The sequence below is a fragment of the Cervus canadensis genome, chromosome 1, assembly GCF_019320065.1.
Source record: "Cervus canadensis isolate Bull #8, Minnesota chromosome 1, ASM1932006v1, whole genome shotgun sequence".
In the NCBI taxonomy this organism is placed as follows: Eukaryota; Metazoa; Chordata; class Mammalia; order Artiodactyla; family Cervidae; genus Cervus; species Cervus canadensis.
In genome coordinates, this window is record NC_057386.1 from 123,075,561 (window position 1) to 123,102,891 (window position 27,331).

General features: G+C 36.2%; 1 protein-coding gene, 1 non-coding gene and 1 pseudogene across 8 annotated transcripts in view; 1 reads left to right on the plus strand and 2 right to left on the minus strand.

Moving 5' to 3' along the window:
* Positions 1-27,331, plus strand: part of ATXN2 (ataxin 2) — a 100,027-nt gene that overhangs the window by 20,896 nt on the left and 51,800 nt on the right. For all 7 annotated transcript variants that reach the window (XM_043440629.1, XM_043440579.1, XM_043440613.1 and 4 more), the window contains exons 2-5: positions 6,299-6,335; positions 7,432-7,491; positions 7,969-8,040; positions 8,604-8,754. In XM_043440629.1, the coding sequence (XP_043296564.1) occupies positions 6,299-6,335; positions 7,432-7,491; positions 7,969-8,040; positions 8,604-8,754 (320 nt within the window). The remainder of the gene's footprint in view (positions 1-6,298; positions 6,336-7,431; positions 7,492-7,968; positions 8,041-8,603; positions 8,755-27,331) is intronic.
* On the minus strand, positions 11,803-11,909 carry LOC122425094. Its single transcript, XR_006264694.1, has one exon. It is a non-coding gene; the product is annotated as a U6 spliceosomal RNA (small nuclear RNA).
* LOC122443764 lies at positions 13,401-26,747 on the minus strand (annotated as a pseudogene).

Genomic DNA, 27,331 nt, shown 5'->3' on the forward strand with positions numbered 1-27,331 from the left:
CCGGAGAATTGACACTTTCGAAGTGTGGTGCAGGAGAAGATTGTTGAGAGTCCCTTGGACAGCAGGGAGATCAAACCAGTCAGTCCTTAAGGAAATCAACCCTGAATATTCAATGAAAGGACTGATGCTGAAGCTCCAACACTCTGGCCACCTGATACGAACAGCTGGCTCATTGGAAAAGATGATGGTCCTGGGAAAGATTGAGGGCAGGAGAGAGGGTGACAGAGAATGAGATTGTTGGATGGCATCACCAACTCAATGGACATGAGTTTGAGCAAACTTTGGGAGATTAGTGAAGGACAGGGAAGCCTGGAGTGCTGCAGTCCATGGGATCGCAAAGGGTCAGAAAAGACTTAGCGACTGAAAAACCACCACCACCTTATTGTCAGGTGATGGCCCTGAGTTAGTGGGCATATGATGGGTTTCCTGTTAACTACAGAGCAGATGATGATAAATTCCAGTCTAGCGAAGGGAGTACTGTTTGTTTGATTGGGATGACATAAATCTTGAAAAGGTAACATTTAAGGCTGGGCAAGTTTTTTTTTTTATTACAGAAATGTACAGACACTTTGGACACTAAAGTAGAAGTTAATAAATAACTCATAGTTAATAATTTTAAAAAATTTTGTTTATAAATAAAAGTTACAGTTGTACAAAGAATTCTTCTATATCCATCTATATTCTTCAAGTAGCATCTCCACTTTTTCATTTTCTATTGTTAAAATTAATATATAAATATATATTTAATGTAAAACTTACATAATTTTATCAAACATGAGAGACGTGGTACCCCTTAGGTCTGAATGCTTGACTATATCCTAATAACAAGGATATTCTTACAAAACTGTAGTACAGTTGTCAAAATAAGGAAACTAATATTGTGCCAAATTATTATCTATTGACCTTATTCAGATTTTACTAGTTGGTTTTGTATTATTCTTTACAGCTCCCCCCACCTCCTGCACTCCAAAAGAAAGCTGCTCTAAGAACCAGTCCAGGATTATATGTTAGATTCAGTTGTCATGCCTTGTTGGTCTCCTTTAATCTGGTATAGTTCCTTAGTCTTTCATGATTTGACTATTTGAGTACTACAGGTTATTTTGTGGAATGTCCCTCCATTAGGGTTTGTCTTAGGTTTCCTCATGATTAGATTCAGATTATATACATTTTTGGCGAGGATATTGCAGAAGTGATTTATGTATTCTCATTGCTTGAGAGAAGGTTCATGATGTATGTCTCATTGCTCATGCTGTTAATTTGAATCACTTGTTGATGCTGGGTTCCTTTTCTATAAAGTTATTTTTCACTTTATCATTAATCAGTATCTTGTGATGAGTTACTTTGTGACTTTGTAAATATCCTATTTCTATCAATACTTTATTGAACTAGCATCCATTGGTGATTTCAGCCTGAAACAGTTACTACTATAGTGGTTACTAAATAGTAGCCCTCTGATTCCATCATTCCTTCCACATTTATTAGTTGGAATGCAGTTGTCAGGTTAATAGTATGACAAGGAGAATGGAGCGTGAGACACACTCTCTAGGTGAAAGAGCAAGGCTCTGGATCAGATTTGTACAGATAATTTCTGTTAAGAGTTCATCTCCAGTGGCCCAGGACTTCACGTGAAAAGGGTACACAGAGTCCTGGAGGAATGACTTCTTCCTGTTGGATTGACCTTTTTATGATTATAAAATGTCCCTTTTTAGTAACTTTTTTTTGTTTAACATCTATGTTGTCTAATATTAGTATAGCCACTCTTGCTTTCTTGTTTGCATGCTATGTCTTTTTATTTTCAATGTATTTATACCTATGCATATTAAGCATTTGCTTCCAATTCCAACTTTCCCACAGCCCCTTCTGTATCTATGAATTTGAGTATTCTGTGTACCTCACATAAGTAGACGCATGGAATAGTTGTCATTTTGTGTATGTCTTATTTTTCATGTCTTCAAGATTCATTCATGTTATAGAGTGTATCAATGTATTCCAATGTATGGGTGATAGCATGCTGTGTTTATCCATTCATCAGTGGACATTTGATTTTTTCCCACCTTGAACTGCCATACTATTTTCCACAGTAGCTGCACAGTTTTGCATTCCCACAAGCAGTGTACAAGGGTTTCAATTTCTCCTCATTTTTGTCAACACTTGTTATTTTCTTGGTTTTGTGGGGTTTTTTTTTTTTTTTGGCTTGGTTATTTATAATTGTCATTGTAGTGGGAGTGAAGAGGTAGCTCATTGTGGTTTTGATTTGAATTTTCCTGATTAATGGTGAGGTTTAGCATCTTTTCATGTGCTTATTGGCCATCATATAAATTTCTTTGGAGACTTGTTTTTTTATGTTAAATTATAGGAGTTCTCTATGTAGTTTAGATATTAACCCCTTATAAGATATATGCAAGTATTTTCTACTGTTCTGTGGATTGTCTTTTTATGCTGATACTGTTTTTTGCCCAAAAGTTTTTAATTTTGATGAAATCCTATATATATATATTTTATGTTGTATGCCTTTGATGTCACAGTTAATAAATTATTGCCAAATTCAAGGCCATGAAGATTTTCTCTGTTTTTTTCTGAGAGTTTCATAGTTTTAGCTTTTAAATTTAGGTCTTTGGCCCAATTTTTAGTTCATTTTTATATACGGTGTAAGGTAAAGGTTCATCTTTTTTTGCATGTGAATATCTAGTTTTTCCAGAATCACTTGTTAAAAGAGATTTTCCTTGAATGATCTTGATCCCCTTGTTAAAGATCAGTTGCCCATAAACATGAGGGTTTATGCCATTGATTTTTATGGCTGTCCTTAATGCCAGTACCATACTATTTTGATTTCTGTAGTTATGTGATAAGTTTTGAAAATTATTTATATGGCTGGGTCAGGGCTAAGTTGTGGCACGCAGGATTTTCATTGTGTCATGTAGGATCTTCTCTTGGGCCCCACAGACTCTCTACCTGTGGTGTGCAGGCTAGATTTGTCCCACAGCATGTAGGATCTGAGTTTCCCGACCAGGGAGTGAACCCGTAATCCCCTGTGTTGCAAGGCAGAGTCTCTCTTTTTTTAAGCTTATATTTATTTGTTTTTAAAAATAATTGCTTCACAATATTGTGTTTGTCTCTGCTGTACAACACTGTGAATCACCTGTAAGTATACACATCCCCCTCCTTGGACCTCCCTCCCACACCCCCCACCCCACCCCTCTAGGTTGTCACAGAGCATGGAGCTGAGCTCCCTGTGCTGCAGAGCAGCTTTCCATTAGCTATCTGTTTTACGTGCAGGCGAATTCTTAACCACTGACCACCAGGAAAATCTCTGTGATAAGTTTTGAAATTGGGAAGACACATTTTGCTTTTCATTGTGTGTATCTTTAAATGTGTAATAATCTTTCCTCTACGTTGTTTTTTCTTGACATGCCAGTGTCATCTGTTGAGTCAAATTTACCATTCTGGATTTAATTGACTTGTAACCTCGTGGTATATAAGTTAATTTACTACCCAATGGTCTCTGTAAATTGGAAGATCTATACACTTGATTGAATCCAGACTCCCTTTGTGTCATGTCAGAAGACTTTTTTAACTTAAGGAAATTTTTTTTTCATTTATTTTTATTAGTTGGAGGCTAATTACTTTACAATATTGTAGTGATTTTTGCCATACATTGACATGGATCAGCCATGGATTTAGATGTGTTCCCCATCCTGATACCCCCTCCCACCTCCCTCCCCGTAACTTAAGGAAATTTTGAAAAGTAAAAAGAATGATATAATGAACCCCTGCATACCACTGTACTTGGCTTCAGCAGTTATCAACTCAGGCCAGTCTTGTTTCATTTATAACCCCACCTTCCCTGGTCGTCTAGTGGTTAGGATTCGGCGCGCTCTCTCATTTATAACCCTGCTTCCTCCCTACTATATTATTTTCAAGTAATATAAGCTCTTTATTATTATTTTGTATATTTGTTTATTTGGTATTTTGAATCACATTTTAACCTCATGTTCAATGACTGTTGAAATTTTAAAATCCTGGATATTATTGATTTGCTAAATCTGATCTGTTGCATTATATTTGGTTGGGGTTTTTTTGAAATTAAATTTTTCTTTTTTTTACTATGTGAAATATTAGAATGCTTGTCCTGAAATACCAAAGGAAAAAAAAAAACTAAAAGTCAACCATAATCTGAGTGGATTCAAAAAGGAAAAAACCAGAATGAATGTGGGCTTTTTATCAGTTTCAGAGAATGCTACTGTTGTATGCAAACATCCCCTTTGGGTGTCCAGCCACCTGGAAGAGCAGTGGAAATCAGTAGTTTCTATACTTTTATACCACTTTATACCACTGTGAGTCGTTCATTATTTTCCTTATTGACCAGTTTGTTCTACTCAGTAAACTGGGTTGTTAAAACAGTTGCTCTTTATTAGTCAAAAATATAACTGTGTGTACTCAATTTTAAAAAAATGATTTCTATCGTGGAATTTTACGTTTTAAACTCTTTTAAGTAGCCTTGTGGGTGCATAAATTTAAGGGCACTTAATTAGTGTCATTTGTTTAAATCTTTTTAACTGTAGCATCTCAGCAACCACTGCTGCTGCTGCTAAGTCGCTTCAGTTGTGTCCGACTCTGTGCAACCCCATACATGGCAGCCCACCAGGCTCCCCCGTCCCTGGGATTCTCCAGGCAAGAACATTGGAGTGGGTTGCCATTTCCTTTTCCAGTGCATGAAAGTGAAAAGTGAAAGTCACGTCGCTGAGTCGTACCTGACTCTTAGCGACCCCATGGACTGCAGCCTACCAGGCTCCTCTGTCCATGGGATTTTCCAGGCAAGAGTACTGGAGTGGGGTGCCATTGCCTTCTTCGCAGCAACCACTAGGATAAGATAAAATGGTAATACTTAGACATTTTATAGCCTTTGACTACCAACTACAAATAAACAAAAACATAATACATTTAGATGGCTTTTGAAAGATGCAGAGATTGTACTAGGCTTTATTGTCAAGTTAATTTTTTGTGATACAATTTCAGAGAAGGAGCATAACCTAGAAATGCAAAGTCTATACTTTGGATCACCTGGTTTAAATATCTGCTCTGTTGCTCATGAACTAGATGACTTTGGTCAAGACATTTAGCTACTGTTTCCATTTCCTCACCTGTAAAGTAGGGGTGAGAGATTTGACGTGGTGCTTACTGTATACTGTCTGGTTTGTAGTAAGTTTTATAAATGATGAATTATTGGTCATATTCCTTAGACTTTAGGACTTTATCTATGTTGTGTGAGAGGCAGAAATGATAAAAATGGAAGTAATCTTGGGTGATTTGGTCAAAGACATTATTTTCTAGATGAGAAAAGGTAGATGAGAGTTAGAAACAAAACCAGCTGACCTCAGAGTACTAATACCAGTCCTGCTTTTCTGGGAATTGGCACCATTCATACTGCTAGGCTTTTTCACCTGAATTGTGCTTCTCTTTGAATGTTTTTAAGTTTGTGGTTTTGAATGTTGTGATTATTTTATTAGAATATGATTCCAATACTGTTCCTCAAGAGTAATATTTATGAGCTTATAACATTTTACTTTATTTTTTTTTTTTTAGTCATTTAATAGAGGGGCTAATTTTTTCCATTGGAGCAAGTCTTACGGTATATTTTGTTCTCTAAATTTACTTGATAATAGACTCCACGTTACCGGAAATTACTTGACAACTGACATAGGTGTACTGCATTGTTTCAGAGGGAGTGGTTTGGCAGGGAGAGTGGTTTGGTTTGCTCTATAGATCCTAACAGGAGCACTTAGTATTTAAAATGAAAATGCTTTGAATGATTTAACTTATTTTCAAATGTTTTTCTGCAGTTGTAAACACAGTACCTATTTTTAGAGGTGAGGGGAAAATGGAAGTATCTTGATGTTATTAGTCAAGTATGTCAGTTAAATTGGGAATGTAATCTGTATTTTGCTCCTGAATAGTTTTTTATGACAGAGTGATTGGTTAACTTTTGGAGAGGGGATTATTGTTTTTGGTATTGGTTATTTCTGTAAGTAGGTTGTTTTAATTTTTACTTTATTTACTTGATTTTGATTAGGGTCACATTCTTTCCTCCTTCCTCCCTCTGACCCATACCTGTTGCAGGCCTCTGAGCCTGGAAAGCGTAGCAAGTGTCATGCTTAGGTAGCCCTTATACTTCACATTAGATGATCCCTCCCCACAGACAGTGTATTTTTTTGGGATGGGATTATAAGGTATTTTAAATTTGAAAAAATATTTTAGCTTGCTTAGCTTGTTGAATTTCATAAGTATTTAATCTTTTCAGAGGCCGAAACAGTAGCAAAGGACTGCCTCAATCCACGGTGAGTAACTTCAGTGTTACTTGTTTGGAAAAATTGGTAACGGAAATGTGATTTCTAAATCCCACAGACCAAAAGCAAAGGCCCCCCCCAAATTGCCTTATATCTCAGATAGACTTTATAGATTAGTACTGTTTGGCGTAAGATTATTAGCTATAACTGTTTTATGGTGATGTGTAAAATGCAGAACTATTGTAAATAGTATTTTGATTTTTATAATAGCTCATTTGTTTTACAAATGACTAAAGGCAAATATAAATGATTAATGAGATGAATGGAACGCTAGGACCAGAGTTTGCAAAACTTTGGGGTTTTGATTTTGAAATAATGTGCTGTCTTTTATTTCTTTCATTTTTCTTCTTTGGAAAATGGTTTTAAATGTCAAAACTATATCAGTGAAATTAAACTAGGCACAAAGGCCAGAAGATGTAGGTTCCACAAAATACAAGAAATAAATGTGAAGCTGTCACTAATTTTTGAGATTTTGCCTTTTTTGTACATAGATTTTCTTTAGAATCAGGACACGTGCTTATGTAGTATGTAATAAGAAGTGATGTGGTTTATTAGACCTTAGAGCAATATCATTGATTGAGATGTACTAAGAGAAAAGGTAGTCAAGGTTCTTCTACAGAGGTTCCCCCTCCACCCCTATTTATTTAATAAGGTATATTTAATCCTGTTTAATGTACAGTTCTTTGAGTTTTGATGTATACATTGTGTAACCACCACCACGGTCAAGATAATAGAACAGTTCTGTTATTTCCAGAAATCCCTCATGCCACTTTGTAGTGATCCCTACTCTTAAGTCATTGATCTGTCTTCTGTTCTGTGACTTTGTCTTTCTTCATATATGGAAGTTCAATTGTGCTTTTTTTTTAAATATCATATATAGTTAGAACATTATTAATTGGTATGATTGATTTCACCTTTGAAAACGTATACATTGTCAGGAGGAAAAGATTGTAGTAAACCAAATCTTCCTTTAATGAGTATGAGGTATAAACCTAACTAAATGTTTTGTAACAGAAGAAGTGTTAACTGTAATATATGTACAGAGATAAATAATGAGTGCCAATAATGTTTTTTCTTACTATTACAGATTTCTTTTGATGGAATCTATGCAAATATGAGGATGGTTCATATTCTTACATCAGTTGTTGTAAGTTTTCAGAGTATTGGGAAGGAACTGCCTTGTGAGTGGAATAAAATAGTTTCTTGAAGTTAAATGTGAATGAATGATAAAAGTAACATTTCTTAGATAATCTTTAATCAGGATGATGAAGAAAACAAATTAGAACTCTATTCAAGTCATTGTAACTCACTGTAAAAGCAATCTTGTTGAGTCTGCTGTGTACAAATAACATTTACTAGTTGATTGTCTTTAGTGCATTATTTTGTTATTTAATAAGCTAGAGTCAAAAATACTAAATTTCCCAGTTTAAACTTATACTGCAGACTGAGCAGGACCTCCTGAAGAATTTTGAGAATTAAGTGTATTGTTAATGTTTTAAAATTTTTTATTCTGTCAGTGATTACCTAATACATTGAATGAAGCTATAAAAAGTAAAATGAAAGGAGAAATTTCCATGACTGCATAGCACACTGTTTCCTTGATAAATTAATTATGTGTTTTTAGGGATCCAAATGTGAAGTACAAGTGAAAAATGGAGGTATATATGAAGGAGTTTTTAAAACATACAGTCCTAAGGTAATTTTTACTTTTTTTTTTTTAATAATGTAAAACCCCGAGAATCAGCAACTACTGTGTATGTTTCCATGTGTCCATTAGTTTCTGATTTAGCAGTTTATAGTTATGAGACAGTGTGTGTGTCACATTTTCATGTTTAGTACATTACCTTTAACGCTCTTCTTAAAACCACTTTTGAGTGACTTTACTCTTTGGTTTCAAGTACTGATTACTTTATAGACAGATTTGTATAATCAGAACAACTTCTTGCTCTTTGTGCTTATTAAAATATTTCGGCCTTTGCAAGCATTGTGGACTAGAAGAGGGATCCTAGTGGTTTATTCTTTTCCTCTTTACTACTGTTGTGCTTAAGGCAAACCATGGAAGCAAAGACTAACTTTTAGATGAGAGGATTAGAATATTGGAATAATAGATCATATTACTGAGAAAACGGTACGATTATAAGGATCTCTTGAGATAATTTTTTACCAAAGGCATATAAGAAATAGTACCTTGATGTGCAAAGGAATTCCTGTTGGATTTTATTTTATAAATGTTAAAAATTTTTTTTTTTCCCTTCTTAGTGTGATCTGGTACTTGATGCTGCACATGAGAAAAGTACAGAATCCAGTTCGGGGCCAAAACGTGAAGAAATAATGGAGAGTATTTTGTTCAAGTGTTCAGACTTTGTTGTGGTGCAGTTTAAAGATATGGACTCCAGTTATGCAAGAAGAGGTAAGTGTTGATTTCCTTAATATGCTTCATGGTTTATTAGATGAAATAATTCTACACTGATTGCAGAATTTTCCTTTTTCTCTTTTTATTTTTAAAAAGAAGGCAAATGGGAATTTAAATGCACTTTTGCTGGAAAATATTAAAAACTTCAGAGCAATATTCCTTGGTACTTTGGGTAGGATAAATAATGAAGGCTTGTATTCTATTAAAAACAAGCTTGTGAAGAATTTTCTGAAGTTTTACTGTCAAAAATGCTACTAATAGTACCCAACTAAAAATTTCTTGTCCTGTTTGACTTAAATGTTTTAGCTTATATATTTTTAGTTTTATCATGTTTATAAATAATACTTACATAGTTTTACTATGCTTGTTCTATAAATACTTTATAGTTTTTTAATCTGGAAAAAAGTCAGAAGCACGGGAATAAAGGAGAAAGGCAGAGAGTTATGGATGGAAAATGATTGCCTAAATGAAGTTGAAAAATGTGAAGTAGAACATGTATATTGGAAGAAATATTCAAAGTATAGGACTATTTTAAGAATATAAAAGTGGTGATGTAGTTATGTTAAAATTTAGTCTATTTCAGGTGTCTATTGAGGAAGAAAATGTGGGAATTGCTATCACTCATTTGGAGAGCATACTCTGCAGTGCTGAGTGTTGAATAACACATTGAAAGGCTCTCCTGGGCAATTTTGAAACTGGTTCTAAAATTCTTAAATGATTTTTTGTGGGGGGTGGGGCAGGACAGCAGTGGCATTCAAATTTTGTAGTCATTTCTGTTGCAGCTTATAACAATTTTTTATTTTCATCATTCAGTCTATACCAACTGTTTTCATTGTTGGGCTGATACATCTCCACTGGTATTTGGAAATTACAAGCCACCAGAAAGTTAAAGCCTTTCTCTTGGACCTCTTAATAAGGTTCTCAGCTTTATTTATAGATTGCTTTTTCAGAAAGGAGTTGCTCTAGGTACTGTGAAACTGCTTTTGCGTTGTTGATGAAAGCCCTGTGCTCTGATCTTGTACCTTCTCATATGTCTGTGTCTTTGATTCACAACTCTGTCTAAGAGTCCTTCAGTGGCCCGTACAAGCAAACAAGTCTTTTGGTTTTTTTGGCCACTAACACCATGTGGGATCTTAGTTGCCTGATACTGGAAGCTCAGAGTCCTAACTGTTGGACAACCACCAGGGAAGTACCAACAAGTCTTTTTTAGTGATTGCCTTTGGAGTTCATCTTACTTATGCCTAGGAGCACAAAATTATTTATACTTAAAACTATTGAAATATTTCACTATTTAAATTTAAAAATTGACTTGGATCATAAATCAAAAGGAAAAATAACATGTTAGTTGAGTTTAGCACTTAGCACTCTGGGAAAAAAGTATTGGCCTCAACAGCAACAGATATTCCCTGATCTCTTGGGTACCAGGCCATTTAGCTCGAAGCCATTCATAACATGCTTTGTTGTTATTCTTAAAGAGAATTGACATTTCCTAAGTTTGAAAGGATAAGTACTACTTGAGGACATTTATGTCCCATTCATTGATCCTTGTAAAAGTTAGTCTTTAAATTTTTATTATTTTGTTTATTTTATTATGCCTTTATTTCTCAGGTAAATTGTGTTCATTGTAGAAAGCCAAGAAAATCCAAATCAGAGCAATAGCTTTGATAGTGTTCAGTACATTCATTAGGGGATGCATGTATTTTTCTATATACATAATAGTTTACTCAATGAGAACATTGAGTAGTGGAGTTATTTCAGGTATTTTATTTAAGGACTGTAGGAGTTTAGTGAATTATATAATTGTGTCCAGTGTATAGTGGTCTGAAAATAGTATCAAGTCATGTGTTTAGGATTTCAATTCTTTTAGTCCTGATTCTCAACACTGTCCTGGCAGAAGTTGCATCTATAAAAGTATTATTTTGGAGATTCTATTACTATAGAGAAAACTTCTTAAGAATAATTAATTGGCATGATTTATTGTTGTTGTTCAGTAGCTAAGTCGTGTCCAGCTCTTTGCAACCCCATGGACTACAGCATGCCAGGCTTCCCTGTCCTTCACTATCTCCCTGAGTTTGCTCAAACTCATGTCCATTGAGTCGGTGATGCCATCCAGCCAGCTCATCCTCTGTCTCCCCAGTCTCCTCTTGTCCTCAATATTTGCCAATATCAGGGTCTTTTCCAGTGAGTCAGCTCTTTGATCAGGTGGCCAAAGAATTGGAGCTTCAGCATCAGTCCTTCCAGTGAATATTCAGGGTTAATTTCCTTTAGGATTAACTGGTTTGATCTCTTTGCAGTCCAAGGGACTCTCAAAGAGTCTTCTCCAACACCACAGTTCAAAAGCATCAATTTTTCGGCGCTCAGCCTTCTTCGTGGTCCAAATCTCACATACATACGTGACTACTGGAAAAACCGTAGCATTCACTATACAGACCTTTGTTAGCAAAGTGATGTCTCTGCTTTTTAATACACTGTCTAGTTTTGTCATAGCTGTTCTTCCAAGGAGCAAGCGTCTTTTAATTTTGTGGCTGCAGTCACCATCCACATTGATCCTGGAGCCCAAGAAAGTGAAATCTGACACTGTTTCTACATTTTCCCCCATCTATTTGCCATGAAGTGATAGGACTTGATGCCGTGATCTTAGTTTTTTGAATATTGAGTTTTAGGCCAGCTTTTTCACTCTCCTCTTTCACTTTCATCAAGAGGTTCTTTAGTTCCTTTTCACTTTCTGCCATTAAAGTGGTATCATCTGTGTATCTGAGGTTGTTGATATTTCTCCTGGCAATCTTTTTCCAGCTTGTGATTCATCCAGCATGTCATTTCACATGATATACTCTGCATATAAGTTAAATTATGATTTATTAATTATGAAAATTAAGTGATTTAGTACTGCTTTTAGATAAACATTATTTGTGTTAAACACATACTCAGATTTCTAATCTCCTTGAGTAAAGGAAGGTAGGATGTAATTCTTTTACAAGAATTAAAAAAAAGAATTCCAGTGATTCTTTTTTTTTTTCCTTTTTTTCTTTTTATTAGTTGGAGGCTAAAAATATGGAATGCTTCACGAATTTGCCTGTCATCCTTGCGCAGGGGCCATGACAATCTTCTCTGTATCGTTCCAATTTTAGTATATGTGCTGCCGAAGCGAGCACTAACCAGTGATTCTTAGTGCTGGTTTAAAACCCATTCTAGTCACCCATGGGTTTTAAAAAATACCTAGTTTTCACTTTTGGAGATTCTAATTTCATGATATTTAGCTTGGATGAGGCTCTGAATGTTTGATTCTGAGGTGTAGTCAGGCATGTGAGCCATGGATTTCATGTGATAAGATCCTAGGAATGGCTGTGTTCTGGAGATCTTGAGGATTTGTACTCTTTCCTTACCTCACAGTGTCTCAGAATTGTACAGTGTCTTGAAAAGTCCCAGTTGGTATCAGTTTGATACCACTTTTTTGCATTTTAGATGGGTAGATGGTTGAGGGTTGGGTTTTTTTTTTCTTTTTTAGAAATAATAGAAATGAATGAGTGATAAGAACAAAACTAGTATTACATTGTAGCTTCCTAAAAGAAGAGGGAAATTTATTTCCTTTGTGAGTTTTTATCTTGTAATAAATAGTACTGTCAAAATTGGCAATATATAAAATTCAAGTGCCAATTCTATGTATTAAACTCTATGCTAAGTATTTTATGTGCATTTTTTTGTTTAATCATCATAACTTCTTTCGGAAGTGGGTATGATTATTATCCACATGTTGTAGGTGAGGGAACTGAAACATGGATTAATTAATTTGATGAAATGAGGACACAGACCCAAGTGCTATCTAACCTCAAGTCATATTCTTAAACTTTGTCCTATAGTGACATAAATTATGCATCTAATTTATTGTTTAGTTGAGCTGAATCAGAATTAATCTGAATTTACCTTAAAGAATTTCTCCACAAAACCGAAAGTGGGGGGAAAAAAAACCTCAGGCAGTATAAATATGCAGATTATTACATTGTTTGAAAATTTTTTCCTTTTTAAATCTTTGGCTTTATTTTGGGGGAAACTTTAAAATCAGTAAGATGCATGTGGCTTTTAGGTTTTTAATGCTAACTACATTGATTTTAATAAGGTTTAAAAGTTGTCTTTCATACACATATTCAAATGAATAGGCCTAGTAGTAATTGATATCTTAGGGTATAGTGAATAAGTTTCATCTGATCTCTTGAATGTTGTATATGTACCAGTTTGATTTATGGTATCTTTTTTGCTCAAAAGCAAGAGCAACTTTGATCTTGCAGGCTGTTCCTTTTGCACATGCATAACTAGAAGAGACCCATCAAATTATCACTGAAGAATTAGTGTGTCTTTTATGTGAATTCCAGTGCAGACAGATCCTGGGATTCTCTCATTTTCCTCCTCTCATTTTGCATCTGTTTTCAGAGCATTCAGCTGCCTTTGTATCTGTCTACCTTGGAACTGGCATATTATTGCTACTTGATTTTTACATGGTTTTCCTGTCTTTTTCCAACATCCCTTTCTCATCTCTTTTTTTTCTCTTCTCTTCTTACAGTTCCTTTATTCATGTTTTTGTTTTTTTTTTTTTTAATTTAATACCCTAACTCAACTGTATTTTAGTTCTGTGGCTTCTCTTCTACTTCTTATTCCATTCTCATTTCCTTTGTACTGTTCTCAGCCTGTAGAACAGGGATCAGCAGACTTAAGGCTTATGGACTAAATCTGCTCATCAATAAATAACGTTTTATTGAAACACAGTTAGGCCTATTCATTTATGCATTGTCTTTGGCTGCTTTAATGCTGCAGTGATAAAGTTGAATAATTGTATTAGAGACTATATGACTTTGAAAGCTAAAAAAAAAATTTACCGTCTGCCCGTTTATAGGAAAAGTTTGCCAAGTCTAAAACCTAGGTCATTTTCCCTACTGCATTTCAGCTGTTAACGGTTATTCAAAAATACATATTGTACTGGCTTCAGTGAAATAAGGCACAATATATTTTGTTGTAACACACATCCTTTGACTCTCATCTAGTACTGTGTAATTTCACTTGATTCCTTATGTCAGGTTAGATTTAGAATGACTTTTGCTTGCCAGCTCCTTTGTTACAATAAGTGAAAAATGATAAATGAAAAAATTGGTTATCTTGAATTCTTCTAATTATTATTCTGTATTCCTTTCTTACCCAAACTTCTTGACTCATTTTCTGCTGACTCTGCATCCCATTGTTGTCCTTTTTTTTTTAACTACTCATTTACTTGGTTGTGTCAGATTTTAGTCGCAGCACATGGGATCTTTCGTTGCAGTGCATGGGCTTCTCTCAAGTTAGGGCATGTGGGCTCAGTAGTTGCAGTGTTTTGGGCTTAGTTGCCCGAAGCATGTGAAATCTTAGTTCCCTGACTGGGAATTAAACCTGGGCAACGGCAGTGAAAATGCCAAATCCTGACCACTGGACCACTAGGGAATTCCTGTGTTCTTTGCTCACTGCTCTTCCCACATGTAGTCACTTATGTACTCTCATAATATCAGCTACCAGCCACATAGAAGCCTCTTCTGAGTGTCTGTACGTCATTCCCCTTATACTGTGTTGTATTATAATTAGATATTTCTGTCTCCTCCATTATGCTTTGAGTTCCTTGTGTACTGTGTGTTTTTCATCCTTGACTTCTAGTATAGTGTTCTGTCACACAGTACAGTCTCAGTATAAATGTCTTTTGAATGAATGAAATTAGAGCCTTCACATACTTTTAAAGAAGCACTGTTTCATGCAAAGAACAAGAAACATATAAGTAGTCTTGATGTCTACAGCCAGGCAACAAATACTTTCTGTGCTTTGGAATGTATTCATTGCTGTGCTAATTGCTATAGACAGTACAAAGAAATTCATATTCTTGGTCCCTTTTGAGAACTTAGGGATGCCGTATACCTTTACACAGAGACTTTTATATTTAATTCTGTGGTATTTCCTAGGAAATTCATGTACTCCATGTTAAGGAGCTCTTCTCTAGGCATTTTTAGAGATGAAGATAACAAAGCATGTGAAAGAATTCAGGAAAAATGGAAAGTTGATAATCAATGTTTTATTTAAAATTATAGAGCACTTAAAAATAAACAATATAATAGGTTTGAATGTGTATTGGAACATAGAAAACTGCTTTCAAATATACTAAAACTTTTGATTTTTACCCTAAAGCGTGCTATGCAGCTAGTCGAAGTACTTGGACAAGCATCGCTCTCTATAGATGACTGGGGTAGGAGGTAGGCTGCGGAGTTGCCTGCAGGGGTTTCCCAGTCAGATTGGCAATGTTTTTCTTGTTGTGGCTCAGTCCCCCTTCTCAGCACCTCATCCTGGCTGAGATCAGACATTGTCACATCTGTGTGGCTACAGCCAATTTTCAGGCAACAGGCCTTTCTTCCTTTTGTGCTTAGACTCAATCATGCCAACAACGGCTTCTTCTTCATTGGTGTGGCCACGCGTTTTATTTTTCACTGGTTTCTTCATTTCCAAGTGTGTAAATGGGACAGGTGAAGTTGGTCTGACTTTGAGTCACAATCATATCTTCATCAGCTCTTTCTGTGTCATCATCCTGTCTGCTTGAAGACCATATTGTTTCTTTAGTTCTTTCAGCTGTTGTTTAAATTGTACAAATTTTTCATTATTTTGAAAGTCTACATTAGAATTCTTATTCTGTAAAGCCAAAAACAACTTCACTAATAATTTTAGATTGGATATTTTTTCTGGACATTCTTTTACATAGTTTATTGTACAGCCTTTAAATAATGGTTTAGTTCCCGATACGTCATTGCAAATTCAACCATTGCTTTATCCATACTGTACTCACTACTCACTTAAAGTGTAAGTTTCCATGAGATCCAAAGCAGCGCTAGAAGCTATCTGTTCCAAAGCTGATGCAGGATTGAAAATTTTTCAGGAGGAGAGTGCAGATTCTCCACTACTGAAGGATATAAAACCAGTTGAACCTGAACTTGAAGTGGAACTACCCCTGCATCTTGAAATTATTACCTGGCTGCCCCATGCAGCTCCATCTGGCTGTACCTGGACTTGCCACACCCAGACCCCAACTCCATCCTTAATTCCCTTCCCATGTCAGAAAGTTTGAAATTGGTGGCATTAAATCCCAAATAAAGTTCAGAGACATAAAAGAATTGTGTCTGTTGTAGTAGTTGGGAGTAATTCGGGTTGTGAATGGGTGATTAGAGAGCAGCGAGAAATAAAATTGTCTGGATTATTTTATTCTGGTGTTGCACTGTTCTGTTTTCATGTGATCATCCTATATGTCTGATAAGGTGAGATCCTTTGAATAACAGTGGAATCTTTTCTCAAGTGCATGACATTAGGAATGCCACGTCAGTCGTCTAAGGAAGAGGCAGGTCGCAGAGCAGCATATGGCCTGCGAAGCCTTAGATTCTGAGGAATCTAAATGTGTTTCAGATTCATTCATGTCTGGCACTCCAGTGTGGTGGGCTGGCCACAGCCTTGCAGCTGAGTAGGCATCTTGGAGCAAGGAGTGCAAGAGGTTCTGTAGCTGAGCAGCAGATGCTAACATTGGACAGGCAGGCAGGCAGCTCTAACATTGGGTAAGTGATGGGGATTGACAGCCTGCTTTTTTGGCAGGAGGGAGGATAGGCCCTGTGGTAGGTAGGGAGGTGGGGTGATAGAGAGGCAAGTGTTCTTATGGCTGTCTAGGAAGCTGATTGTCTTGGGCCTGTGGGCATTGGGAATAGGTTTGTTTTTTGTTTTTAAGGAAGTAGGTTTTCTAAGTCAGTCCATGTTCTAATAGTCTTCTGTTAAAACTGTACCATTATAAGGTTTACTGCCTCAGCCTTGCTGTAGGCTAGTTAGAGAAGGATGTATGTCTATGCTGGGTCCAAGTAGTAAATGGAGATGAATCAGCATTTACTGAGGCCAGTATGGAGGTGGTACAGAGATTGAGATTTAAAAAATTAAACAGGTATAGTGGGACAGGTGATGGAAAACTTAATACATAGAGTAGTTTGAGGTACATAATAGGAAAGTATTGCATGTTATTTCTTTATATGTTTTTGGAGCATACAGAAAGTATCTGCTGTATTCTTCATGTTTATAACTCTTCTGTATTTATAACTCTTCTATATTCCTTGAAAGGAACCTACATACTGTTCTCCATAGTGGCTGCACCAGTTACATTCCCAGCAACTGTGTAGGAGGGCTTCCTTTTCTGCACACCCTCTCCAGCATTTTTTATTGGTAGACTTTCTGATGATGGCCGTTCTGACCAGTGTGAGGCGATTGCTCATTATAGTTTTGATTTGCATTTCTCTAGTAATTAGTGATGTTCAGCATCTTTTCATGTGCCTCTTGACTATCTGTATGTCTTCTTTGGGAAAATGCCTATTAAGGTCTTCTGCCCATTTTTTGTTTGGTTATTTGTTTTTTTGATACTAAGTTGTGTTGAGCTACTTGTATATTTTGGAAATGTGCAGCTCTTGTCAATCTCATTGCAAATTTCTCCCTTTCTGTGGGTTGTCTTTTCATTCTGCTTATGGTTTCCTTTGCTGTGCAAAAATTTAAAGGTTTGATTAGGTTCCGTTTGTTTATTTTTGCTTTTATTTATATTGCCTTGGGAGACTGACCTAAGAAAAACGTTGCTACGATTTATGTTAGAATGTTTTGCCTGTGTTCTTTTCTAGGAGTTTTATGATGTTACGTCTTACATTTAGTTTTTGAGCCATTTTGAGTTTAATTTTGTGTATGGTGTGAGGGAGTATTCTAACTTCATTGATTTACATGCAGCTGTCCAGTTTTCCCAATACCACTTGCTGAGGAGACCAGCTTTTCTTTGTTGTATAGTCTTGCCTCCTTTGTTGAAGATTAATTGACGATAGATGTGTGGATTTATTTCTGGGTTCTCTATCCTGCTCCATGGATTTATATGTCTCTTACTTGTGCCAACAGCCTCCTAGTAGGTAATTCAGACAAGTCCGGGACATTTTCAGGAAGACCGTTTACTTGATAGTATTGTGTGTAAGGCTAGAATACCCAGTTACTGTCTGGTTTTAGTTTTGTTTTTTCTCTTGGCCTGCACAGTCTCAATGGAATCTTATGAATAGCAAATATATTAAAACTAGTAATAAAGTCAGGCAATGAAAGAATGTGGATGAATTGTCTCCACCTTTAATTTCTATTCCACCTGACTGTAAATAGAAATTGTTTGCTTTTTTTACCTAGATCAGACCTTGCAAAGAGTTTCAAGTGAGCATGTGCACTTGAACAGTTCTTCTGATTTATATTAGAGAAGAACAATGTGAATCTGTAAAATGTTTTATACATCTGCCAAGGAAACAGAATGGTGTTTGTAGAGATGTTTAAGAATTGCAATTAGCTTTTTCTTAACCTATTTCCAAACACTTTTGTTATAGGCTTAAGAGTTAGTCATTGTAAAAAGACTACTGTATTGCCTAATAGTATCGGAAGTACAGTTCCCACATTTTGTTTTTTAATTCCTGAATATTTCTGAATTTACGTGGGATTCTTTTCTGCTACATTTTCTACAAAAGCCCTTTCTTTCCCTTTTCCTTTCTCTTTAAGTTTCGAGATGAAAACAATAGCTTTTATTTTTAAAAACTGCTCAAACAAAATTAGATCGTATCATTCTTTTGGATGGCACAGACTAAAGGTTTTTTTCACCCTTCAAAATGGAGTTCTGAACCAGGAGCCTAATGGGGAAGCTGAAAACAAAGTGTTCACCTCTGGATACCTCTGCACCAAGTATACCTTTCTATTGAGGTTTTTGTTAGAATTTATCTTCTCTCTTTTGGAGATAGTGTTATCTCTAATTGATTTCTATCAATTAGAAGTGTAACATTCTGTGGCATCTAACACCTTGTTTTTTTAAATACAGCCTCACAAAGTGGCCTTTTCATTTTTCCCTTGTTCTTCTGTAAGTTACGTTAACCTGGGTTTGCTGTAGAATTTGGTGTGCATTTGGTCTTATGGAGTCCTGACTACTGATCTTCATTCGAGTCTGGTTTGTAGGTTTAAATTTTTTTTCCCTAATAACTTGGTTGATATTTTGAAGTTAGATATCCATTTCAGCTCAATTTAGTTTAGCTAATTTAATGTTTTAAGAAAATTACTTTTCAAATGTTAAATTACTAACTATAATGCCTTTTATGTTATATAATGGGCTTAGTAAAACTAAGGTGAAATATTTTATCTTAAAAATATTTTGCCAGAGTTTTAACTAGGGAATCCCAATTTTTTCATGTCACAAGCAGTTTATTAGTAGGGAAAATAAGAACTACTACTTACTCATTTATGGCTACACTGAACAGCATGTGGGATCTTAGTTCCCCAACCAGGGATTGATCCCATGCCCCTTACAGTGGAAGCCAGAGTCTTAACCACTGGACCACCAGGGAAGTCACCAGAACTTAATATTTAAGTAGGATATATTTTCTCTCAGGGATATTTATCTCATTTTATCATAGTATGATAAAATTTAATAATTCATTTTGTATAGGAAGAATATGAGGTTTCTTCATTATTGATGCATTCTTGTGCAAGCTGGTGCTGCCTTAGTGAGCTACTAGATCCAAGTGCTTTATTCAGACTTGTGATCAAGTATATTGTAATATCAAAAGTATTTGTATGGTTGTTTATTGTGGAAGCCCTGTTCTGTGCATGTTCTGAATGGTGTACCGATTGAGATGTCTGTGCTATTTTTTAGTCATATTCTAGGCTTTTCTGTTGGTCTCCTTCAGAGGAACAGAAACATAAATTAATTTGCAAATTATATTTTTAACAAGAACAAAACTTTGGTATTTGCTTTTCTGCATCAGTTTATTCTTTGCAGACTTTGGTCAAAGGGGTATCTGGGTCAGATCTCAGAAAAGAACAAAAGAAAATGCTTTGGGTGGTTTGGTTTGATTCTAACTAGAAAACCATAGAATCTCTTAAGATTTTTAATTAATTTTTGCACAAAGAGTGATGTTTAGACTGAAAATAAAAACTCTTAACTTGATAAACTGTACTTTTCCTTGGTGTTGCTTGTTGCTCAGGAAAGAACTTTTTCAGGACTGTTTTTCTTAGAGCTCATTACTGCTGCTTTTCCTCTCCTGCATTTGCACTTTTGAGGCTGACATCTTTGAGCTCTGTTGCCTACTTAAGCTATTCTGATAGTCTCCACCTCAGTTCTCTGGCTTTGTCCTTTCTTCTTCCTTGAGTGGTAAATTTTCTTTGAGTTATTGGACTCAGAAACTTTTTATGAAGATCACAGTCCAAGTAACTATTGCTCTAGGCTATATTAGTGTGTTGTCAGACATCTCACCCTGTGTTAGAAAATCTAGTGACCACTGTTGCTTATAGAAGAAAGTTGAGATGCCATACCTTGGCATTCAGGGCCCTCAATGAAACTTTTCTTTTTCAATCTCACCTCTCATTATTCCCCAATAATAATTTGCTTCTTGACCTAAGTGGAATTTTCTGCATGCTAGCCATTCGTATTTTCATCTTTGAGCTCAGTTATCTTACTGCTAGATTTATTCTCCACTCTGAGTACCTCTCTTCCTAACTAGAATTTTAGATACTTTTTCAAGACCAAGCTCAAATCTCCTTTGCTCTTTGTAGTCTTCCCTGACCTTCCCTGCTCACTGTGATTGTCTTTTTTATTGCCTATGGCAATGACTTCTATACTTTTAATTTTATTTTCAGCACAGAGTAGTTTGCTCCCCCCGTTCTTACGAAATCTCATGCTGAGTCCCACTTATAAGGTAGTGGTCGGGGAGGGGATTGGGAATTTATGCTAGAACCTTATTTATTCAGCTTTGGCTCTGTCTGCTGAGGTACCCGTAAGAAATTGGATTTGATGGAGCACAGTTGGAGAATCAGTTGTCTTACATCATGTATTGAATACTCAGCTTTGCAAAGTAGCATATTTTGTCTCTCAAAGCATTGTAACTTTCTGGAGTTTAGAATCATGTTTATAGAACCTAGGGATGTGTATGCCCTGTTGTAGTTTAGCATAATGCCTTACAGATCCACAGTAGGAACTCAACATATGCTTATTCTTTCAACTGATATTTTTAAAGTTTTATATATTTTTATACACACTACACCCAAACCAGGGGAAAACTAGTAGGTTTTGTTTTTCTTACATAGACGTTAACTGGTAACCATCATTCATTTCCAGGAAACTCAAGAAAGCAGTTATTCCTAGCCAAACTAAAAGCAACTTTCCTATAACATAACATATTCAGAGTATATTTTCCTGACAAAACATTACTTCTAGTAGGCATTTTATTTTATTTTTTTTTCTAGTAGGCATTTTAATACCCTTTTGAAATACAGAAAACAAAATCCCAAGTTTTACTTTGAAAACAAGGCCCAGATGATTCTGGTACAAGTGAGAAAATTTGGAAGCACAGGTGAAGGAGTAAAGTATTAAAACATGCATGTGGGCTATTTTGAAAGTCTTTTAAAATAATTAAGTTGCATTAGTTGCTGTGTATGTTAGAAATGTATACATACTTGAATATAAATATCAACGTATGTAATGTTGATGTGTTTTGGTTTTTTTTTTATTTAAATTCATATCTGTGAATAGTATGAAATCAACTTTACTTTGGTTCCATTTGAAATCACATGATTAAAAGATACCACACCTTAGAGATTCACAAATTTTTGTGTTAACCAGGGTGAAAATGAAGCCTTTTCTACTCGGGGTCACAAAACTCATTTTCCTTGTTCAAGTGCCCTAGAGGCAAAGATGTGATTAGATAGTTCTCAGTTTGGAAAAATGACATTCTTTTCTACCAAGGTAATAAATTATTTTAAAAATTATTCAGAATTTTGAATAAAATGCAGGGTGCAGGTGTTTGGCCTGTTGTTCTTAGTTAATTTTGTTGTGTTGGTCCGTCCTGTTCTGCAGAATGTTGTTAAGTGTTTGCTTGCCAATGTGTTCGTCTTTATTGTTACGTCTTCATCTTATAGAAAGTCATGGTTTTGTCACTGTTGGCTTTTATTTGCACAAAAGACTTGTGTTCTGTGGCATGTGGGATCTTAGTTTCCAGCCAGAGATGGAACATGCGCCCCCTGCAGTGGAAGCGCAGTGGCCTAATCACTGACCTGTCAGGGAAATCCCTCAAGATTAAAGCTTTTAAAGACAGGTGTTTGATTGAGAATGTTAGCTGCTGGGACAGGAACAGATTATAAGAATGGAAGGCTCTGTTGTCTGTTTGAGGTTGAGGGGGTGGGAAGTGTGCTGCAGAGACAGATCTAGTTTCCTGTCCTGAGCCTATCATGTGTGAAGTCAGGATAGACTTGTGTTTTGTTTCGAATGCTTTACAGTATTAGTTCTTCCTGATTCATTCTCTCCTTACATTTCTTTCTAAAGTTGAGATTTAACTGAACTCCGTGGATTTAACTTCAAAGACTTGAATTTTGTGGTTCTTTAATGCCTGTCACATGGTGTATCAAATAAACCACTTACAACATTTTAATTGTTAAATAGTACTGCTTAATAGGCCCAAAAATATGGTTAGAAAATAGTTGTGGATATTCAGAATGACATTATCCACTTCTACGTTGTTGTCTGATTTATAGGCAAGTGCTGTTGTCTGATTTATTCTGTAATATAACTTCTTGATATTTAGAACAGGGGGGTATATACACTTGGAATGCATTTACGTTTCACATAGTTTTGTGACTTAGACCCTTATATCTTCAGGTATTAGTTTGCAAATGGTAGATTTTGCAAAATTTATTTTCAGGTTGATCATTTGGAACAGAACACTATTCCTGTGAAAATGTAGCTATGTTACTTCAGTACTGTTTATTTCCATCTCATTTTAGCAACCTGCTTTCATGACTTTGTCATCACTCATAACTGCTTCTCTTCCAAAATCTACTACTCTTGACCATGGCCACCTTCACATTTACACCTGCTTCTTTTTTTCTTGCCCCTCACAGGATTCTCTGACCCTTCCCTGGCGTTCCATTTTTAAACTCTCTACTCCTTTAATTAGGAAAAGGAATGTGACTGGGAAAAGACCTTTGTGGTGCCGGTTAGGAATGTTTCTAGCTCTTTCCAGAGCTTCAGCTCAGCCGGACCCTTTTCTAACTTGTTTTTGCAACCTGATGACTATCCCCTGCAGTTCCTTACTCTTTGTACCTCATTTCCTTTATCCACAGCAGAATACTTTTTTTTTCCCCCCTGCTTTTAGGAACACATAGCCAGTGTTCTTAAACTGGTTCCATGATTCCCCATGGTTCATGAAGATTCAGAGCATTGATGAACTTGGATAGAAAAAAAATTACATCTTTATTTTAATTAAATTTTTATTGAAATTTAGTGTTTCCTTCCATTATTAATGTAGACAACAAACCACTGCATTATCTGTGACTTCAGCACCTATAGAATTCAGTTAATTTCATACCACTTGTATAGATTATGCTTATTACCTCTAAAATTATTATAGTAGGTATTAGATTTGTTCTTTAATGCATCAGTAAAGAACCATATCTATTACTGTGGCACAGATTAGGTTTTTCAGATTTTGATAACTGCATTTCATTATATTGCATTATGACCCCATGGACTGTAGCCTGCCAGCCTCTGTCCATGGGGATTCTCCAAGCAAGAGTACTGGAGTGGGTTGCCATGCCCTCCTCCAGAGGATCTTCCCAACTCAGGGATCAAACCCAGGTCTCCCACATTGCAGGCGGATTCTTTACCATCTGAGCCATCAGGGAAACCATAATTGGTCTCCTGTGACTTTCTATGTATTTTTGCATTTAAATTCATAAGCTCCCCACATATGCTGAAGGGGTCCATAGATCAAAGAATAAAGGTTAAGAATTCACTAATCTAGACACTCCCTGTGTCCCATTTCTCTGCAGTCTTCTCTTTTCTCTCTCTCTTGCCTGAGGACAGTGCCTCCTCTTGTCCCCTTGCTTTTGTTGTTCTGTTCCACACAACCTGAGCCCTTAGTGTGTTCACTGTGCCCATCTTTTTTGTTTATCCTTTTCTTTAATACTGTGCTTTTTAATAGCTGTATAATAAAATACATGATTTAGTATATATTCATAGTATAATTGGAGAAGGAAATGGCAACCCACTCCAGTATTCTTGCCTGGAGAATCCCAGGGACAGAGGCGCCTGATGGGCTGCTGTCTATGGGGTTGCACAGAGTCGGACACGACTGAAGCAACTTAGCAGCAGCATAGTATAAAGACTCATACAGAACAGAAGAGTATAAAACAAAAATGTGGTCTTCTGGCCTCAAATTCCATTTTCCCTGGGGAAATTCTTAGATTTGTATACAGTTGAGAAAAATATTATTTTTAATGTTACTCTAGTCTGTATTGGGCCTCCGAGGTGGCTCAGTGGTAAAGAATCCACCAGCAGATGTAGGAGACGTGGGTTCGATCCCTGGGTCAAGAAGATCCCCTGGAGAAGGAAATGGCAACCCACTCCAGTATTCTTGCCTGGAAAATTTGTGGACAGAGAAGCCTGGTGCACTACAGCCTATGGGGTCGCAAAGAGTTGGACTCGGCTTAGGACACAGGCACGCTAATCTGTATTAGAATGCCTTTTGAAGTGAGAGTGTCAGTTGCTCAGTTGTGTCCAACTCTCTGGTCTCTTAGTTGCTAGGATAGCACCCACTGTAACTGATGCTCTGTTGTGTATAGATTAATCCATATAAAACTCATGGTACATGATGAGAAAATATGTTTTTAAAGTTGTTGAAAAAGGTCACAGTATTAATAATTGATTTATCAGAACAATATCATTGAAATAAGTTTTTTATCTGGAATTTTATAGTGTTTGAGGAAAAGCAGATTTAGTTGAGAGATGGCATGAGTAGCTGAGGATTTTGGTGAAGGCTTCTCTGAAAGCACATTTGAGGGCTTCTGATGTCAAGTCTAATAATGATTTTTTAATTTCATCTAGTTTTAGGTCATTTTGTAGTTTTAGTCAATTTAAATTTATTTTTGTTAACTTAAAATAAGTGTTACTTTTTCACCACTTTTCTGGCCATTTAAAAAATTCTCAGGCAACTTTGATTTTTCAGAGTCATAATTGACCGAGTTAGAGGGAAAAAGTTGAGCAGAGCTCATTTCCTGGGCATGGGGCTGAGGAATACAGAGGCTGCACATTGGTTGAGACATTTCTTTCTGATCACCACTAGGTGGCACCACTGGCTCAAGAAAAGGAAGGGAACGTTTGGAGGCAGGGACAGTATTATGCCCTTTCTATCTCCCCTTTCCCTAAATTGGATGCCATCAGTCAGGGAATGAAGCACATCTTTGTCATCTTTTATTATCTCATCTGATCACTGTTATTCTTTTCTTTTTATGCCTGTAGTTCTTTCAGAAACAGGTTAACATTTTTCTCACAGGCACATTGTCTTGCATCTTGCTTTTTTAATGCTTTTGCTTCTTACCATAGAGGATAATGGGAAATTAATACACTATGACTTTCTGGCATTGCAAAATTTGCACAATTGTAATTAAGTTATAGTCAATTGATTTTCTGAATTTTGCAGAAATCCTAGCACTAACATTGTACTATTTCATACCAGCAGTGGTTTTTTTCAAAAATCCAAATGCAGCTGTTAATAAAATAACTATTTAGAACTTAACAGTAGTAGATATTGGTAAGAGTATAGAATGAATACCCAGGTCTGGCCTCCTCCTGACTAATGATAGAATGTTGACCTGAAATACAGTATTTATTAATATGACCAGGCTTTCTCCTGCCATCTTGACACTATAGCCTCATTTTGCTGATTCTCCACTTTGTACATCTTATGCACATCTTTCCCTAAAATGTTTACTCATGTTTAAACAGAGACTTTTTCTTTGGGAGAAATATTTGAATCAAGGAATATCATTCCTTACCAATACAAACAAACTTTTGTGTTTTCCCTCCCACACCTTTTCTGTCCTGAAAGAAAAATGGAATGCTAAGAACCACTGTGTGAACAGTTAATTTATAAGGTTGATACTGTAATCAGAAGATTTAAGATAGAAATGTAGCATTTTTTTAAAGATAGGTAGTTTAATAATGGCCTCTTAATACAACCTAAATTGTAATTAGCAGAGTAAAACTTGGTTCAGTGAAGTTTTAGACTCTTGCTTTTTCACATTGTTTCCCTCTTCAAGGATCCTTTGTGATTTTGTTTAAAATAATACCAGTAGAAGTATATTTAAGCTGTTTCTATTGTATATTTCATTTTTTCAATTTGAGGACTGCTGACTCAGTCCTTAGTCTTTTCTAAATACCTTGACACACACACACACACACACACACACACACACACACACACACACAAAACATCCTGCATTAACAATAAGTCCATTTATGTGGATTTGTTTCTTTTTTTTTTTAATCCTTTTGTTGTTCTGGGTTTTAATTTCTAGGATAAAAAAGTATTGTCTTTAATTCTGGGTTTCCATCTGAGTAAATGCCTTATTTATTTAAATATATGCTTTTCAGCAACTAGTGTGATTAAAACATTAACAGGCTCTTAAATGAGAATTAATCCCCTTGCTGCTTGTATGACTGATTTGTGATTTTTACGTAGTCTTAGTTTTCTGTTCTAATTTTGTGAGAATTAAAATAGGGAATTTCAGCCACCTATCATGAGTTACTGTTTGATGTTTTTCATGGAGTATTTCACATTTGTGAAAATACTCTAAGGCAAAATTAATTTTACCAAGAATTTGTGTAACTTTAAGGTGACATAAGAGTAGAACTTCATTAAGGCAAGTGTCATATAAAACCAAGTTTGTAGGGTCTTTCAGTGACTTAAGCTGAGGATGGCATTGTGAAGATAATATCAGTCTGTTAGAACCCCTAAGAGAACTTTCCCAAAATGCAGTCATCTTCCAATGAGTGCTGATCCCACTCTCAGCTGAGACCCGCTGCTTTGGGAATCCCCCTTGGTGTGCTGTTGGCTTGTATGCTTGCTGGCAGCAGGAGCCATGCTGCCTGATAGGGCTGGTAGCTAAGCCCATATGTGCAGGTATGCTTTTATTCTCTAGTGTGCGTGAACACACACCCACATGCACTTATCCAGCCCTAGTTTGAGATGAGAGGAGGTAAGAGCAAGCTAGGCTTAGAGTGCCATGCCGGCTCAAGTTTCTTATTTCACTATTGCCTTGCCCATTGAGTAGCCAGTAACATTTATAGAAACAGTACCAAGTCAAAAATCCGCCTGGAATTGTCTCTTTTGAAGGAGACACGAGTGTTGATTTTTTTGACTGGGAGCCAGTACTCTGGCACAGCCAGGTCAGCAGAAATATTACTCCACAGCCTTGTGGTAGGGGGATACCCTTTAGGCCCAGACATCTAAATGTAAGCTTGTATCTCCAAAGCATTTTCTAACACTGTTACTGCCCAAATAGACTATTATTTAGCTGAGTCCTGACTTTGAACTGGAGAAACGTTTTCTTTGCTGGACAGCAGCCATGGGATAGATAGATCCTGCCAGTGAGCATACCGATGCCGTGCCATGCTGCTCTCACAAGCTAGTGCTCCTCAGTAACATTAGCAGGAGAGGAGAGGATA